Source organism: Eulemur rufifrons, chromosome 2 (genome assembly GCF_041146395.1).
Source record: "Eulemur rufifrons isolate Redbay chromosome 2, OSU_ERuf_1, whole genome shotgun sequence".
NCBI lineage: Eukaryota > Metazoa > Chordata > Mammalia > Primates > Lemuridae > Eulemur > Eulemur rufifrons.
The window spans coordinates 98,120,618-98,139,881 of record NC_090984.1 but is presented as its reverse complement, the minus strand read 5'-3'; the positions used below and the strand labels follow the sequence as shown (position 1 = coordinate 98,139,881).

General features: G+C 38.9%; 1 protein-coding gene across 3 annotated transcripts in view; it reads right to left on the bottom strand.

The window, feature by feature from the left end:
* The window catches only part of PCNX1 (pecanex 1), a 159,144-nt gene extending 140,196 nt beyond the window's left edge, over window positions 1–18,948 (bottom strand). For 2 of the 3 annotated variants that reach the window (XM_069488441.1, XM_069488445.1), the window contains exon 1: window positions 18,405–18,948. In XM_069488441.1, coding sequence (XP_069344542.1) covers window positions 18,405–18,557 — 153 coding nt within the window. In that variant the 5' untranslated portion in view covers window positions 18,558–18,948. The remainder of the gene's footprint in view (window positions 1–18,404) is intronic. The other variant, XM_069488444.1, reaches the window with a different exon arrangement.
* Window positions 18,949–19,264: the final 316 nt, after the last annotated feature.

Here is a 19,264-nt window from a genome sequence, read left to right as displayed (position 1 = left end):
AGACCAGCCTGAGCAAGAGCGAGACCCCCCCCCCCCCCCGTCTCTACTAAAAATAGAAAGAAATTATCTGGACAACTAAAATATATATATACAAAAAATTAGCCGGGCATGGTGGCGCATGCCTGTAGTCCCAGCTACTCGGGAGGCTGAGGCAGGAGGATCGCTTGAGCCCAGCAGTTTGAGGTTGCTGTGAGCTAGGCTGACGCCACGGCACTCACTCTAGCCCGGGCAACAAAGCGAGACTCTGTCTCAAAAAAAAAAAAAAAAAGAAAGAAAGAAATGTGAATAAAGTATAGACTTTAAGTTAATAATGATGCATCAATATTGGTTCACTGGTTGTGGTAAAAGTACCATAGGAATCAAAGATGTTAACAAGAGGAGAAACTGGGTGTGGCGTATATGAGATCCCTCTGCACTATCTCTGCAACTTTTCTAGAAATCTAAAACTATTCTAAAATAAAAGGTTTATTTTTAAATATCAACAGTTTTCTTATAAACAAGCCATAACCAATTAGAAACAATGAAAAAACTGGTTCCATTTACATTAATGTTAGAAACTAAAATCTACGATTAATCCTAACGGTAAATGTGCAAGGTCATGAAGAAGAAAACTTTTAGAAAAAATACTCTGAGGAACATAAAAGAATACCTGAATAAATGGAAAGCTCACCTTACTCAATATCAAATAGATGCCAAACTCCCCTCCCGCAAAGTAATCCGCAAATTTAATGCCCTCTCAATTAAAAATTTAATAGTATTCTTAGGAAACTTAAAATGGAGGAGTAAGCGTGCAAGAACAGCCAGAAAAATAATAAAAAGAAAGAATAACACAGTAAGATTACTACTATGAAAGAAAAAAAATGTAAAAAACTAGAGTCACTAAAAAAAAAATGGGATTCATGTAAGAATACACATATTGATGAAACAGAAAACCCAAAATTACCCCAGGAGAAATTTAGATTCTGAAAAGGGCAACATTGAAACCACTGAAAAAAAGATGGGATTGTTTAATAAATTAGGTTGATTGGGACAATTACCTGTCAAATATTATTTTTCTTAACTAGCCCCCACATTGCTTACAGCAAAATAAATTCTAAATGGGATAAACTATAAAACTATTAGACATTTACAATTATATCACAAAGGACTAATCTCTTTAACATATACAAGCCCCTTGGTATTAAAAAAAACAATATATTAGAAAAATGGATAAAGCGTATTATGAACTGTTCACAGAAAAATGAAATAAAAAGGACCTTAAGCTTTTCTTTGCAGGAAAAACTTAAATTAAAACCACTCTAAGATCTATTTCTTACCTATGAAAATAGCAAACTAAAATGAGGCTATAGGGAATCAGGCACTCTCATAGATTGCTTAAAGGCATGCCAAGTGAATAATACCACCCCTCAAGAGGGCAATTTGACAATAACTTTCAAAATTACAAAAGCATTTACCCTTTGACAAAAGGAATCCCATTTCCAGGAATTTATCTTAATAATGTTAGCAAAAGGCTACAAAAAATTGTATGTCCATTAGCAGGGAACAGGTTAAAGAATACATTCAGACAATGGAATACTAGGCGACTATTAAAATAACTGAAAAAGCCCTTTAGGTACTGACAGACAGATGTTTAAGATATATTACGTGGGAGAAAACCAACATACAATGGTATTTTGGGGGAGAGAGACAAATATATTTGAATTTTCATCTGTAAGCTATGGTGAGATTCACAAGAATCTATTCACAGTGGTTTCTTGTGGAAGGCGGTGCAGGAGTGGAAAATGTGAGGATTCTGGACAGCTGTAGAAAGGCAACCTTTCACCACCTGTTAGTGTTGTGGTGGTGTTTTTTGACTTAACCTTGCAAATTTATTACTAAATTTTAAAACTACCAGAAGAAAACATGAATTTTTTTTTTTTAACAAACCTTTAATAGGAAAAGCCTTTATAACAAGAAGGAAACTGGTAAATGTGGAATACTAAATATTTCAAGTTTATATACTCAAAAACCTTATCATAAAGTTAAAGAGAAATTAGGGTAAAACTTTAATATACCACAAAGAGCTAATTTTTATATATACAAAAAGGGCTCTCACAATCACTTAGACGAGTATTCGAAAAAAACAGTTTACAGAAGGCAGTTAAAAGAAAAAGATATAAATGTCTACTAAGCATATGAAAAAATACTCAAAAACTTATTGAGAAAACAAATTAAAACAAGATACCATTTTACACTTTCACATTAAAAAAGATTCATAACCAATGTTGGTAAGAACAAAAGGAAACAGGTCCTTTCACACACTGGTGAGAATATAAATTGACAATTTTTTTGAGGTGTAATTTGGCAGCATCTAATTTAATTTTAAATGTACATGCCCCATGACATTATGCCATAAATTCCCACAAGTAAAATCTTATATACATAAATGTTCATGACCTTATTGTCACAGCATTGTTCATAATAGCAAAAAATAATAAATAAAATACTAGTTATAATACATTCATATAATGGATTACTACACAAATGGTTCAAAAAATAAAGAAGAGCTACACGAACTTTAATGGAAAGTACAGCACAATAATCCCATTAGATTTAAAGTACACACATAATATGTATGTATGTTTGTATATGCACAATACCAAGAGATAACAACCATTATCTCTGAAGAGTGGGAACTAGTGGGGCAAAGGACAGAGAGGAAAACAGAAGACTTTCATTTTGGAGTATATATACTTGACATATTGTCTAGAACAGTACCTACAGCTAGTATTATTTTCAGGACAAAAATCTAATAAAGGATTTTTAACTAAAGGGTGAAATGCTTGAGAAATATACCATACTGGACAAAAAGTACTATATTAAGTGTTACTAGTATCAGTACCATAATAGTCTAACCAGAATCAGAGTTATTCGACAATTTATTCACTGCTGAAAAAAGGAGATGAGTTAAACCAGAACCAAAGCAAGAAACAAGAAGGTGTTTTCAGACATTCACAAATAACAGACTAAGACCTCTCAAGGTAGTGACCATTAGCTTGGAGTATCCACCAGAATCACCTATAGGCTTTTTCTATTGGTACATGTTGGGAGAGTTGTTTTTCAAAATGTACATGGCTAAGAATCTCCCCCAGATACTGATGTATTGGGGCGGAGCAGTAGAGGACCTCAGGTAAGCTAACTCCCAGTTAGTAGATGGTTGTTTTTGTTTTGTTTTGTTTGAAGAAAGGTAATGATAGCTTTGTCCTATGGATCACCTATATAAAAGACCACGTCATGTGTAACAGGCCAGCAATTCTCAAATGAAGTATCATGGCACACACTAGTAAGGTACAAAAAAGAATTCCTAATAATCTTTCAAAGCTTCTGAATAACTACCTTTAAAATAAAAAAAAAAAAAAAAGCATCCTTGAATTAGCTTCACTCTAGCCTGTGTTATGATATGCATTTTGCTACAGAAAGATAAGCCCAGTGTGGTGGCTCATGCCTGTAATCCTAGCACTTTGGGAGGCTGATATGGGAAGATTGCTTGAGGCCAAGACTTCAAGAACAGCCTGTGCATGAACAAGACCCCATCTCTACAAAAAAACAGAAAAATTAGCCAGGTGTGGTGACTACTCGAAAGGCTGAGGCAGGAGGATAACTTGAGCCCAGGAGTTGGAGGTAGCAGTGAGCTATGATGACACCATTACACTCTGGCCCCAGGCAACAGAGCAAGACCCTGTCTAAAAAAAAAAAAAGAAAGAAAGAAAGAAAAGAAAAAGAAAAAAAGGAAGGAAGGAAGAGAGGTGAGCAATGGCTCACAAAGAAACTGAAGTGGAGGAGAGGGGAGATGTAGTTTGAAATCATCCCATAACTCTCCTCACCCCTATTAGTAACCAAAAAAGTAGAAAGTTATAATTAGCTGAAAACCACATGTGAATGCCTGGAGTAGTGTGAAGAGTTACACTTTGTGATTTCACAGTTACTTTGACTTTCTTTACTTTACCTACAGATACATCATTAATAAGGAAGAAAACCAAAACAGGTAACACAATAAAAGCTTGAGTAACAGTGACACTGCATAATGATGTGAACAAAAATGATGCTATAAATATTTGTCAGTAAGTACACAAGATTACCAAATCAAAGGCAAAGTAATGATAATAGAGAAATTTGCAATACAATGCTAATCATGTTAAAATTTGTAAAATCTAGGAACTTTAACTTTGGACAATAAGGTTTACGTTTACTGGAACTACAGAGAATGGGGGAGATGACATTACAATTAAATAAATGACACCACAATTAAATAAATCCATAATGTAAAACACTCTATAATTTACATACACACACACACACACACACCCCTTTTTTTTTTTTTTTACCTAGACTTTTTAAAAGTTAATTGGATGGGGGAAAAGTGATTAAATCCTAACTGGATCCCAATTTGGAAAACCTGGCTAAAAATGACATTTTTACTGGTAATGGGCACACTAAAAGCCCCAACTTAGGCATTATACAAGGTATCCATGTAACAAAACCATTTGTACTCTCTTAGTATTCTGAAATAATTTTAAAAAATTAAATTAAAAATGACATTTTTAGGGTAATTGGGGGAAGGTGAACATAGAGTAGATGTTAGATATTAGGGAATTTTCAATGATGTCTAATGTGATAAGAGTATTATAATTATATAGGAGATGAAACCTGAACCATTTAGGGGTAAAGCGTCATGATATCTGCAACATATCAATTACTCAGAAAACATATGTGAGTGAGAGTGCGTGTACAGATAAGTATCATACATCTGTACATAGCTGAAGCAATTATTTTTTAAAACGCTCATAATTGTAGAGTCTAGGTGGAAATATGGATGATGATGTACTATTCTTTCAACTTTCTTATTCATTTCAAAATCTTCATATTAAGAAATTGGAAAAATAAGATTACTTTAAGCTTATTCGTCAATAACACATACTGTATACTTTATTATTCCTGTGACATAAGGAACTAAAAAAAGTGAGTCTTTCTAACTACAGTATAATTTTTTTAGATTAGCTATATTTTTTTCTCAATTAAAAAAAATTCTTTAAATAGAGGATTTCATTACCAAAATGCCAAAAAAACAAAAACAAAAGAAAACCTCTTTATTCCTGGCCAGTTAATTTTTGTTTTGTCATGAGGGTCTGTGAAGCTTGTGGAAATCACGTGTAATGTATATTTCTGGGATAAATAAAATAGAATACTGTTAAATGTAAATGATAATTGGTTTATTTGGGACTTCTTGTTTGTTTTTACATCCTTTCTTTAACTGTTCCAGATACATGCCAGAAATGGTAATGTTATGAACATAAATAATATCTCAGAAGTTAAAAAATAAATCACTGAGAAACACTTAACGTATTGGATATATTAAATACTTGACAGCAGAGCAAAACACTATACCCAAGAACATCTATTCTTTTAATTAATAATCTTTCCCCAGAACAAATATTCATTTGTTCCCCATCTTGCCCAGTGGGAAGACTATGGAAATGCTATTTCAGCACGAATAACAAACCTCATAGAAGTCCCACCATAGGGCCTACCACAGTGCCCAGCACACAGGAAATGTTTTGTTTTGAGACAGAGTCTCACTCTGTTGCCCAGGCTAGAGTGCCCTGGCGTCAGTCAGCCTAGCTCACAGCAACCTCAAACTCCTGGGCTCACGCAATCCTCCCAAGTAGCTGGAACTACAGGCATGCACCACCATGCCCGGCTAATTTTTTATATATATTTTTTTAGTTGTCCAGCTAATTTCTTTCTATTTTTTTAGTAGAGACGGGGTCTAGCTCTTGCTCAGGCTGGTCTCGAACTCCTGAGCTCAAACGATCCACCCACCTCAGCCTCTCAGAGAGCTAGGATTACAGGCATGAGCCACCACACCCAGCCCAGAAAATGTTTTGAAAGTATGAATATCCTCTGCATAAAGAATTCTAGGAATTACTTCCAATTCCTGAACACTTTATCACACATAATTATTCATATTCTACCTTGTAATATGGCTGTGTACTTGTCTCATAGCCTCTAATTTATAAATTAGGAAAAACAGCATTATACAGGAAGCTAAGAGACAGGTGCCCGTTCTGCCCTAAATGAGGTCTAAAGTCTTTTTCAACTTAGAATTATTTCATTTTACACAATTCCTCATATGTAAAATATCTCAGTTTTAAAACAGCCTAAATAAAATACATGTTAGAGGTCAATACACAATTCAAAAATATTCAGAATACTCTCCTTTTTTGTCCATCTAAAATGAATCTATCAAAGCCTTAAAATCTTTTACTGATTATTTTTATAAGATACATTTGATAAGTTGTTACACATTGTATAATTCCTCAAAGAATAGAAACCCATATTAAGGAAAAACATAAGCCAGCCAACCTTACTAAAGATGATGATACTAACTGCAACACAATATCCTGGATTGAATCTTGAAATAGAAAATGTACAACTGATGAAATCCAAATAAAGTATGATGTCTGTTAATAGTACTATGCCAATGTTAATTTCATAATTTTTATAAAAGAACCATGGTTATGTAACATTCTAATATTAGAAGGAGCTGGGTGAAGGGCATATGGGAACTCTCTGTACCATCTTTGCAACTTTTCTGTAAATCTAAGATTATATTAAAATGTAAATTTTTAAAGATGATAACTATGGTCATTATACCTGTTTAGTTTATGTCTAGACAATACTTAAACAAGAAGTGAGGAAGGGAAGGAAAACAGCCAGATACGTGATTCAAGCTTCTCAAATTTATGACTAATCTTCCTGCCTATTCTCAGGGCAGCTGGCACTCAGGGTTCTTTGTACTTGGTTTGTACAAAGCTCTGTAGAACAGTAGTTTTTCCCTCCCATTAAAACCTCAAAAGAAAATGGCTTGCTTTTCCCTAGGTTTTGTTTCCTTCCCTGTAACACAAAGCAACTAGCACCAGTGGTGCAAGTTATAAAAGATAACTACTATTCAGGTTCCAACAACAAAGGAAGATCTCTAAACTGTTCTGCAATTCTACCAAATAAAGCATCTAATCTTTTTTGCGGGGACAGGCAGAAGCAGCAGAGGAACCAGAATCAGTAGCTACTTATTTTATTGTTCAAGAAGTCAACAGTAGTAAAATCTACACGTTTGTTGTACTCTTCCCTTTTCCATATCTTTGGTCTATGCTACTCTAGTGTTACTACTCCCAGGTGTCCTACTCCACCTACCAGATAATTCTCACCCTCTCCAGCTTTGCTCACAGACACAGGAAAATCGTTTAACTCAGATTAAGTAACAGAAGGAAGCAATCAGTCTCTCTTAAAGAAACATCTCTGCTTATCAAGTTACCTGCTGTGAAAATCTGAGTACCAAGAGGAGGAAAAATCAGATCAAATTTGTTATGTGATATGTGTTAGTGCAATAAACATCCTTAATTTGGACTAAAAGAAGTTTGAATTAAAAAGTTTAAGAGAAAGTCTGCCTATTATCAAAGACTTATGAAAGTGAAATGGTTTTATTCAACATTCCATTGAATAAGAAATTTACAATAACACTCTGTTTTGGAAAATGTTGCAAAAGGGTAGGAAGACAAGTACTCTTAATAATGTTGATGGAAATTTAAATTACAACTACCTTCCTGGAGAGCAATTTGTCATTTTTGACCAATCTCTTCTTTTGAAAATGCAGAAAGACCCCTTTTTATTGGGCTTAGCAGATACTACATTGTTTACAACTTGAAGGGTTGTGGCGACCCTGTATGGAGCAAGTCTATTGGCTTCACTTTTCCTACGGCATGTGCTCGCTCACTTCATGTCTCTGAGTCACATTTCAGTAATTCCCAAAATATTTCAAACTTTTTCATTAATATTATATCTGTTACAGTGATCTCTGATGTTACCATTGTAACTGTTTTGGGGTGCCACAAAGCCCATCCATATAAAATGCTGAAGACTGTTCAAGTTAAAGAGTCACACATCTCACTTTAAATCAAAACCTAGAAATGATTAAGCTTAGTGAGGAAAGGCAAGTCAAAAACTAAGACCAAAGTTAGGCCTCTTGAACCAGTTAGCCAAGTTGTGAATGCAAAGAAGCTCTTGAAGAAAATTACAAGTGCTACTCCAGTGAACACACAAATAATAATAAGAAAGCAAAACAGCCTTACTGCTGACAGAGAGAAAGTTTGAGTGGTCTGGATCAAACCAGCCACAACATTCTCTTAAACTAAAGCCTAATCCAGGAGAGGCCCTAACTCCCTTTAATTCTATGAAGGTTAAGAGAGGTGAAGAAGCATCACAAGAAAAGTTGGAAGCTAGCAGAGGTTGGTTCATGATGATGTTTAAGGAAAGAAGCCGTCTCCATAACATAAAAGTGCAAGGTGGGCCGGGCATGGTGGCTCACACCTGTAATCCTAGCACTCTGGGAGGCCGAGGCAGGAAGATGGCTGGAGGTCAGGAGTTCAAGACCAGCATGAACAAGAGCAAGACCCGTCTCTACTAAAAATAGAAAGAAATTAGCTGGACAACTAAAAATAGAAAAACTTAGCCACGTGTGGTGGCACACACCTATGGTCCTAGCTACTCAGGAGACTGAGGCAAGAGGATTGCTTGAACCCAGGAGTTCAAGGTTGCTGTGAGCTAGGCAGATGCCAGGGCACTCTAGCCTGGGCAACACAGCAAGACTCTGTCTCAAAAAAAAAAAAAACCCCACACAAAACAAAAAACAACAAGGTGAAGAAGCCAGAGCCGATGGAGACACTGCAGCAAGTTATCCAGGAGATCAAGCTAAGGTAACTGATGAAGATGGCTAAACTAAACAACACATTTTCAATGTAGACAAAACAGCCTTCTAGTAGAAGACGATGCCATCTAGGACTTTCACAGCTAAACAGGAGAAGCCAATGCCTGGCTTCAAAGGGCAGGCTGACTCTCTTGGTAGGGGCGAATGTAGCTGGTGACTTTAAGTTGAAACCAATGTTCATCTGCCATTCTGAAAATCCTCGGACTTTAAGGAATTATGGTAAATCTACTCAGCGTGTGCTCTACAAATAGAACAACAAAGCCTAGATGACAGCACATCTGTTTACAGCCTGGTTTGTTGAATATTTGAAGCCCACTGTTAAGACCTATTACTCAGGAAAAAAAAAAAAAAATTCCTTTCAAAATATTACTGCTCATTGACAATGCACCTAGTCACCCAAGAGCTTTAATGGATACGTACAAGAAGATTAACATTGTTTTCATGCCTGCTAACACAACATCCATTCTGGAGCCCATGGGTCAAGGAGTAATTCCAACTTTCAAGTCTGGGTATTTAAGAAATACATTTCATAAGGCTCTACCTACCATAGATAGGGATTCCTCTGATAGCGCTGAGCAAAATAAATTGGACCTTCTCAAAAGGATTCATCACTCTAGGTGTCACTAAGAACATTCATGATTCATGAGAGGAGGTCAAAATATCAACATTAACAGAAATTTGAAAGAAGCTGATTCCACCCCTCATGGATGACTTTGAGGGGTTGAAGACTTCAGCGGAAGAAGTAACTGCAGATGTGGTAGAAATAGCAAGAGAACTAGAAGTGGAGCCTGAAGATGTGACTGAATTGCTGCGATCCCATGATAAAACTTTAACGAATGAGCAGTTGCTTCTTATGGATGAGAAAATAAAGTGGTTTTTGGAGATGGAATCGACTCCTGGTGAAGATGCTATGAGCATTGTTGAAATGACAACAAAAGATTTAGATTATTATATAAATTTAATTGATAGAGAAAGTAGTGGCAGGGTTTGAGAGGACTGACTCCAGTTTTGAAAGAAGTTCTACTGTGAGTAAAATGCCATCTAAACAGCGTTTTGTGCTACAGAGAAACCTTTCATGAAAGGAAGAGCCAATTGATGTGGCTAACTTGATTGTTATCTTATTTTAAGAAACTGAAACAGCTACTCAAACCTTCCACAACCACCACCCTGATCAGTCAGTAACCATCAACACCAAGGAAAGACCTTCAAACAGCAAAAAGATTATAATTCGCTGAATGCTCAGATAACAATTAGCATTTTTAGCAATAAAGTATTTTTAATTAAGGTATGTATATTTTTTACATTTTTTATTTATTTTTCATTTGTTAGACACGTAGTCTTGCTCTGTCACCCAGGCTGGAGTGCAGTTTCACGATCATAACTCCCTGCAGCCTTGAACTCCTGGGCTCTAGTGTTTCTCCCACCTCAGCTTCCTGAGTGGTTGCAATTACAGGTGTGAAAAGTATACTGGCCAGTATACTTTTTTCCAGACATAGTGGTACTGCACACTTAATAGGTTACAATATAGTGTAAACATAACTATCATCCATAACCCATGCACTGGGAAACCAAAAAATTTGGGTGACTCGCTTTATTGCAATATTCGCTTCGTTACTGTGGTCTGGAAGTGAACCCACAGTATCTCCAACGTACACCTGTACTGTCTTTCCTTGGCTCTGTTTCTCTCTTCATTTTCCTACCTTTCTTGTCTCCTTTGCTGATTTTTAAGTGCTTGTTGGGTCTTGGAATTCTGTCCAAGGCCATTTTCATTTTATTGAGTTATACTTTCTCCCCAGATCTTATCTATATGTTGATAACTTCCAAGTAAATTTTATCCCAAATATCTCTCCTGAACATTCCTCTTCAACACTCTGAACTCAAAGGTACCTTCAAAATTGCTCAGCAATCCTACCATCAACAGTCAGTTCAGTTTCCCACTCACTAACAGCAAGGATAGCATTTCACATTTGGGGGATCTTCCTCACACTTTGACTATCCCCTTCCCCTCCCCCGTTACCCTTAACGGAAAACACTCACTTTGTACTTCAAGGAGATTACATAAATCATAAAAGATCAACCTCAACTTTTTCCATCAACTGTTTATCCCGTCCTCATCAGCATTCATCTTTACCTCCTTCCTTCTTCCTTTCTGAGGATGATCCTTTACTTTCTGGACCATAATCCTATTTTGCCTTCCCAGGAACCCTGCCTTATTATCTACCAAGTCCTCATTCTCTCATTCATATTCTCTCTCAATATAAAGATTCACTTAATGTTTATAAAATGAATGATTACTTATCAAAGGAAAATAGGCATATCCTTTAATTCAACAAGTCTATCTTTAGGAATTTATACAAAACACCAGTACAAAGATTTAACCACAAGAATATTCATGCTAGTGTTTTCCAAATAACTAAAAACTAGAAACAACCTACACAACCAGTAACAGGAAAATTAGATACACAGTAACGAATCTATACTACGGTCTACTACAGAGCTATTAAAAAGTCACTTTTTCCCCCACATGGAAACATTCACAATTTATAGTCAAGTGAAGCTAGAAGGCCTCCAAACAGTACAAATTCTATGAGCTCATTTTTGTAAGCAAAGAAGTCAAGTAAGTATTTGTAGCTCCAAATACATTTTGGTTACTAACATGTTCTGCAGGCTGGGGTGATGTGATTACCAATGGTTTTTATTTTCTTCTTTTTACTTATCTATAATTTCTGATTTAGCTAAATTAGAATAGTTGAAGAAAAAGATTTTACTGCATTGACAAAGAAAAATACTGAACAAATGAAAGTAGAGTATTAAAGACTACTAAAATTGAAATGAGAGGATATCAGTATGCAATTATTAATTTATTTTAAATTAAAACATAGTCTTACTTGGAAAGAGAAAAGGGTTTTGATATTCAATAAAGTTTTTCAATGCCTTTGAGTTCTGATAAAACCTACCCTGATGTTGGTGTGACACCCTTATACAAAATAGCGAAAAGCTGGAAAGAGCCTAGGTCTTCATCTACAGGAGAATGTAAGAAGATGAACAAATTGTAGTATACTCATACAAAGGAATACTACTCAGCCATAAAAACAACAAGCTACTGATACAACCTATGGGTGAATCTCAAACATGTGAGTGAAGAAGGCTTACACAAAGTAAATGCTACATGATTCCATCTATATGAAGTTCTAGAATGGATAAACTAATTTATAATGAAAAGAAATCAGAACAAAGGTGAGAGGACCAACTGGGAAGAACAAGCAGAAACTATCTGGGGTGATGCTAATAATCTACAACATGCGGGGTTTGTGCTACACAGGTGTTTGCTTTTACCAAAACTCATTAATGGTTCACTGAAGATTTGTGCCCCTGGAACTTGAGCTAATGGTGCACCTGCTGAAGTGTCTAGGGGTGCTCTGTACTGAGGTCTGTAACTTACTTTATGTGCATCCGCCTAAAAAAGGCACACAGAGGGATGCATAAATGAACATATGTATTATAATATAAAAAACTGTAAAATCCAGGGGGTGGGTACAATTTTCTCAACTTTTCTATATGCTTGAAAATTCTCATAATAAAATATTAGAAAATTTAACTCTCAGTAAAATCAGCTAAAGAAAAGAACTACTTAGTTAAATCTGTATTCAAAGGCTGGAAAACAAATAGAAACCTTCTTAGTTTTCCAAATGTCAAATGATTTTATGATTTGGAGTCATTTCTCAAATGGCAGAAAACATTCCATCTTTATGTAACAAAAGACAGAACATTTTAGGAATCAATTGCCGTTTTTGTAAATTCACAAGCTTTTCTACAAGCTAAAAAATCTGGCTGCTTTTTGGATACTTCATTTGTAAACCACCTTTGAACAGTGTACTCTTAATTTATTATAAGTGACAGAACAGACAGATAAGAGCTATGTCTGTGCCATCACCAATTATGGAAATAATTAGATTCACCTTGATACCAAATATTGAAAATATTGGTGAGAAAATGCACAGGCTAAATCAAAATAGGCCATCCACTACTCATTCACTTTTTCCTAAAGGCACAGAAAATATTCTAATACTAAATAATCATGTGCTAAACTACTAACTTATAGGACAATAACTTTTCTGACTTCATAAGAAATATAAATTTTAAAATATGAAGATTTCTGTTGTAGTCATCAACTAAATCTTGTTTATAATGACTTTAAATACTTTCAAATTTTTAGGCAAGAAAATGACCTGAGCGCCTCAAAGAAATCATCATAATAAAGTATTTATCATTATACAGATGATAAAAATCAGCTACAGAAAATAATGATAATGATGATAACCAGGAAGAAAAAGTTGAAACTTCCATACATTTTAAATTTTATATGACTTAGTTTCTGAATACAATCTATCCATAAATTTATATAGTATATAATACTGTATATATCATGTGTGTATACATGTATGTATAAGTGCACAAAGAGCCATATAAGTTGCACTTGTAGTGATTTAAGGGTTTTTCAAGAGTCATTCTGTATTTTCCAGTAATTCTATACTTAATTTTTGCCTTGCACACCCACACTGAAACTAACCCTTAGATAAGGCATGGCTTCACCATATAACAAATTAGTAGACTACTCTGTCCACCCCCAACTGTTCTCTATTTGTTATGTTGATAAGTTCAAAGAAGGTTCACCTATATAAAAATTCATTTAATAACCCTTCATTCAGAGACTAATATGAGCCAAGCAGTAAAGTAGACACTGGAGACACGGGGGTTGGGAGGGGTGGGGGTGGGGAGAGAAAGAACAGACAAATAAACAAAGATATAAATATATGTTTGTGATAAGCACTATGGAAGAAAGTTACAGGATGGAATGATGGAAAAAAGAGCGGGAACCTATTTATGGTTATCAGGTTAGGCCTCTGTAAGGAGATAATATTTAAGCCCAACCCTAAAGAATAAGCGGCAGCCAGCCTTGCAAAGAATAAAAAACGAGAGAACCCTTTCAGAAGACACGGCATGTGCAAAGGCCCTACAAGAGGAAGAAGCTAAGTAAGCTGAGGTAACAGAAAGAAGGCCAGTGTGACTGGAGTACAGTGGGAAACCCGCACAAACTGGAAACAAAGGCAGAATTGGCTTTGATGATGCCATGGTAAGGATGCTAGATTTTACTCTAAATACTAAAGAAAATCATTAAAAGATATTAAAAAGAGGGAATGACACAAACAGATTTATGTCTTTTACTTTGTGGAGAAAGAATTGTAAAGAGGCATCAACAGAAGCCAAAGACCAGCAAGGAGGCTAAGGCAGCAGTACAGACAAACAACGGCATGGACTCGGAAGTGGAAAGGAACGTCTGAAATATTCTGAGAGTAGAACTGGTAAGATTTGCTCATAAGGAGAGGGGGAAGGGAATAGTACTAGCAGCCAGATACAAAATAGTGTTATTAACTGAGATAACAGACTGAGAAAAAAAGTTTTGTGGGGGTGGTAGAGAAGGTGGGTTTAGTGGGCAATTTAGAAGCTTTTGGACATGCACCTTTGAGATGCCTCTGAAACAACCGAGAGGATACGCTGAGTAGCAGCTGGACATAAATCAGGGGCTGGGATTTAGGGATATTGATCACATTCTTTGAACTTACGTGGGATGTTTATAAAATACAAATTAATGGGCCACACTCCAGATCTACTGAATCAGAATGGGTTTGCACATATGCACATTTTTAACATTGTCAAGTGATGCTGATGTCAACTAGAGCTTGAGGACCACTTACATGAATAGATTTTAATGTTCTATTTCATCACCTAGGGATATAATTCTTTACAGACGAAAGTATGTTGAGCAATATGTTACAATAATGGTTTGACTTAATAAATCCAGAGCTAGCTAATCTCCTCCAGTCATACAGCATTATACAGGAAACACTTCTAGTTAGCCATTCTTTCAAATGACATTTACTGAAGGCCACTCTGAAGGTGAATAATTTCTTCTATTTCACAAATATTTTCTTGCAAAATACACATGAAATATCTCACAGATGAGTACATCAAGGTTCAGAAAGTTAGAGTCTTGCCCAAAGAACAATCAGTAACAAAACCAAAATTCAAAAATCAAGACACAAATTCCAATCTGTCACCTACCCTGAAAAAGCGCACCATCTGTGACATGTCACATACAAAAATAATTATAAGAAGATAAAAGGGAGTGAGAGATAAAAGGGAGTGAGTACCTTAAGGGAAACAATCAGAATTAAGAAGAAAAAATTTCTTCTTGATTTGCACTACTTAAAAGTTTCATAATTGCTAGAAACTATAAATTCTACCTTTCAAAGTATCCACAAAAGCTCCTAGATAGCAAAAGTGAGTCTTACATAAAAAGTTCTAAGACTCTTTCCTAACTCAGTGTACAAAAACAGAATTAGGGTCTTTTAAAAAAGAAAAAAAAAAGGCAACAGGTACAGCGGCTTTGGCTTCAGAAAGCTCCATGTAAATCCCAGCTCACAGCTCACCCATCTGCAGAAGGTCACAAAACAAGTCACTAGCAGCTAAGCCTCATAAGGACACAGGGTTTGGGATAAAGAACCTATACATATACTTAATAAAGTCATTATCAATTCTAATTATTACTAAAAGAGCACACAAATAATAATATATTTTTTGAAATTTTATTTTACACAGAATGTTGGATTTTACTTTCTTTTAGGTATGTACTTCAAACTCTCCACTGCAATACCATAGCACTAGAATGTTTCCTGAAATGTTTACAAATCCTCTTTGCTAATCACCTGTAGACTAGGATTCATCCCTTGCCTGTAAAGATCAGGGTCACTCTTTACTCACCGTTTCATAAAAGTTCTAATGGTTGTACTTTTGCATTATTCCCAGGCTAGACTTGACAGTCCTTGAGGGCAAAAGCTGTGTCTAGTTCACTTGTCATCATTCATTTAATATCTAAGTACTTACCATGTGTTTAGCACTGATCTAGCTAGGGCCTGAGAATACAGCAGTGAACAAAATAAAGTTCCTGCCCTCAGAGAGCATATATTCTGATGAGATAATAAAGATATAAACCAAATAAATATATATTAATTAGGGATAAGTATTATACTATTTAAAAAGAGGGTAGGAGGACTAGGAAGTGTTTTAAGAACTGAAGAAGTTATTATTTCACATAGGGTATCAGGAGAAGCCTTACATATACCAGAAACCTGAAATAAGTGGAGCAAGCCACACAGATCTCTGGAGGGGAGGAGTCTTCCAGACAGAGGGGGAAGAACAAGCCAAAGGCCCTGTGGCAGGAGCGGACTTGTGTGGGAAGAATAGTAGGAAGGCAATGTGTGTGTGGTTGGGGTGGGGGATAGACACCTAAGAGGGTAGGCTCTGAGAGGAGAAGAGTGAGGTGACCTGAAAGAATCACAGACTTCTGTATGCAGAATAGAGAATAAAGAATGGAAGCAGTATGCCTCATTAGAACACTGCAATAATCCAGGAGAGAGAGAATGGTGGCTTGAACCAAAGGAGTGATGATGATGCTGGTGATGATGAGTTGGAGTCAAGATAGCTTTTGAGGATAGAACCCCCAAGATTTGCTGACAGACTGGATGTGAAGAAAGAGAAAGAAAAGAATCAAAGAGAGTTTTTTGTAAATGTTTGGGAAGAGTGGAACTACCGTGAATTGGTCAGAGAAGCAATGTTATTTTCCTAGAACCCAGCAAAGTATCTAGTACATAGTAGACACTCACATATTTGAGAATTAAATTTAACTGAATAAATTCCCAAAATGAAGCAAGTAAACTGAATGTATTGGTTTCCGTTTGCTCTAATATGCTTTTACTCATGCTTGTAAATTACACACAGAGACTTAACCATGACACACACAGTTAACTAAAGGTGCTAACAAAGAAACCTTACTTACACTGGGACACTGCAACTAATCTTTACCTCTCAAGAATCATTTTCAGTTTTAAATTTACAATTCTCCTGGATATAAATCTGTTATGAAAGCTCTGTGACACAGCCTGAGGATTCTTACACCCAAAGTAATTAACCTGTTCATTAGTGATGTCATATTCCTGGAAGGTAGAGTAGTGCAAATAGAATTCCCTAGGCCAGAATTAATTTAAAATTATAACACTTCATAATAAATTTTCAGAATGCAACAAGACTGAACAAGTCCCCTAATAAAATAAGCCATAAGCCATCAGCATTTTTTTAAATGGCTTTTTTACCTTAAACAACAGGTCCCTTCAAAACAATTTCAATGAAAAATCTGAATCTGCCTGAGAATGTGAAATATAGCACATCTTCCCCCAAGGAGACACTTTCCTTCCAGTTATTGAAACTGAGCTTCATTTCGGGAAGAATTGGGTGTTCTCGCCTTTGGCACTTCTGGTAGTCATATTCCCAGTTTTTCTAACTCAGCACCTATTCTAGCTCGGAGAAGAACCACAAAGTTAGCAAAAACATAATCAAAGGAATTCTCCTAAAATAAAAAGTCACTATCCTTTCCTCCCTTCCGGTTACTTTAAAAATTTAACTGAAGCTTTGAGCATCATTTCTAACCAGATTAGTTACCCTAATGTCCCACCCTAACCTAAAGTGCCTTAAAAAGAAAAAAAAAAAAAAAAAAAAAAAAACGGCGCTTAAACAACTTTCAGTGAAAATATCGCTTAAAAACGTAAATCAGCGAGAGAAGCTGATCGTAACGAATTCAGCAACAGGCGGCAGTTTCCTTTTTCCTATCAGTCACAGGCCTTGAACCAACCCAAACAAATCCGCTGAAATGCCAGCCAGATTCCCCGTATCTCCCCCGCTCCCTCCCCCCAAAGCTGGCCTGGAAACACCGCAGCCACTGACCACAGAGCGGAACGGAGAGGAGCCAGTGGGAAGCAAAACGATGTTTTTAGAGGCATGACGGTTAAGAGCCAGGTTTTCAACCACCACCTAGACGAGGGCGAGCGCCCGGACGGCGCACAAACACATTCCGAGCAGAGCGGCACACGTCCTAGGCCCGCTCCCAAGGCCCGCACGCGGAGCAGAGGCGAGGTGGAGGAAGGATTCTCCCCGGCGACCGGGTGCGAGAACCGCCGCGGGTGAGGGGAGTGCCCAGGGGTGCCCAGGCGCCCGAGGAACAGAGCGCAAATAAGCCAGCGTGCCAAGGATGGATGCGGCGTCCCCTAAAGGAGCAAAACGCTCGGCGCCTTCCACAACACAGCAAGGGCAGGGAGCCCAGCAGGGATTTGCCCATCCGGGTGGAAAGGTTAAGGACCCCCTGAGAAGGGGCCTAGCAAGCTGTTATTTCCCAGTGAACGGGCGGGAGGCACGGGGGCGGAGGCGCGGGCTGCTGTTGACTCGTTTCTCGAGTCGTCGCCGACACAGGGGAAGCCCTGAAGAGGAGAGAGTGGGGAGTAGGGATGGGGGAGGGGAGCCTCCACCGAGCGGGGCTGCGGCCCCCGGGCGCGCCAGGGCGCGGGGCGGTGGGCTGCGCGCCCCGGGAAAGGAAGAGGGCGCAACCCCAGCGCCCAGCCCGGGAGGCGCGACCGCCGGCGGACTCTGGGAAGCGGGCGCTGCCCCGCCAGCCAGGAGGGGGAAGGAGCCACCCGCTCCCCGCCCCAACACTCACCATGTAGAGGGTGAAGGGCAGGCCCAGCAGAAACAGCCACAGGTAGAGGTGCAGCGCGTTCACGAAGGTGGCCTGGTGTGGGTCGTAGTACCAGCCCCCGCTGAGCGCGGCCCACACCCCCTGTCGGAGGATCTGCAGCGTCTGCGACCCCATCCCCACCTGGCGCCGCCGCCGCCGCCGCCGTCGCCGTCCCCGCCCCGGCCCCAGCTCGGCCTCGGTCGCCGGAGCCTGCAGCTGCCCGGTCTATCCCCCTCCGGAGCTCCGGGAGAGCGACCCGGCGCTTCGGCGGTCTCTAGTGCTGCTGCAGGAGGAGGAGGAGGCAGCGGACGAGGAGGAGGAGACCGAGGAGGAGGAGGCGGCGAGCGGCGGGGCGGAGGAGAGCGAAGAGGAGGAGACCGGCCTCCAGAGCGCCGCCGCCATCTTGTCTCCTAACACCCGGAGCCGGGGCCAGGCCCCCGCCGGCCACGGCCCGCCAGCGCCCCCGCCGCCGCCGCCGCCGCCGCCGCGACCCCCGCCGGCCGCCAGCCCTGCGCCAGGCGGAGAAGCAGGCCCGGCGCCCGGGCGCGACGGGGAGGAAGCCGCGCCCCCTCCAGCTCCTCCTCCCTCTCTCCCCGCCCCCTGTGCCGGCTCCCCGCGGGGGTGCGCAGCGCCTTGGCCGCCGCGGGCGCCCCCTGCCGACCCCCAGGAGAAGTGCGCGCCGGCGCGGCCGGGGTCCCCGGCAGCGGAGGGTGGGGTGACGCGGGTAGCGGCTCTAGGGGACCCCATTCCGCCCCGGGGAGACGAACCTGGCAGGTTCGCTTAGCAGTCCCTGAACGGGGTCTTTCTGACTCCGAACCCAATACAACTTGTCTTCAGAAAAG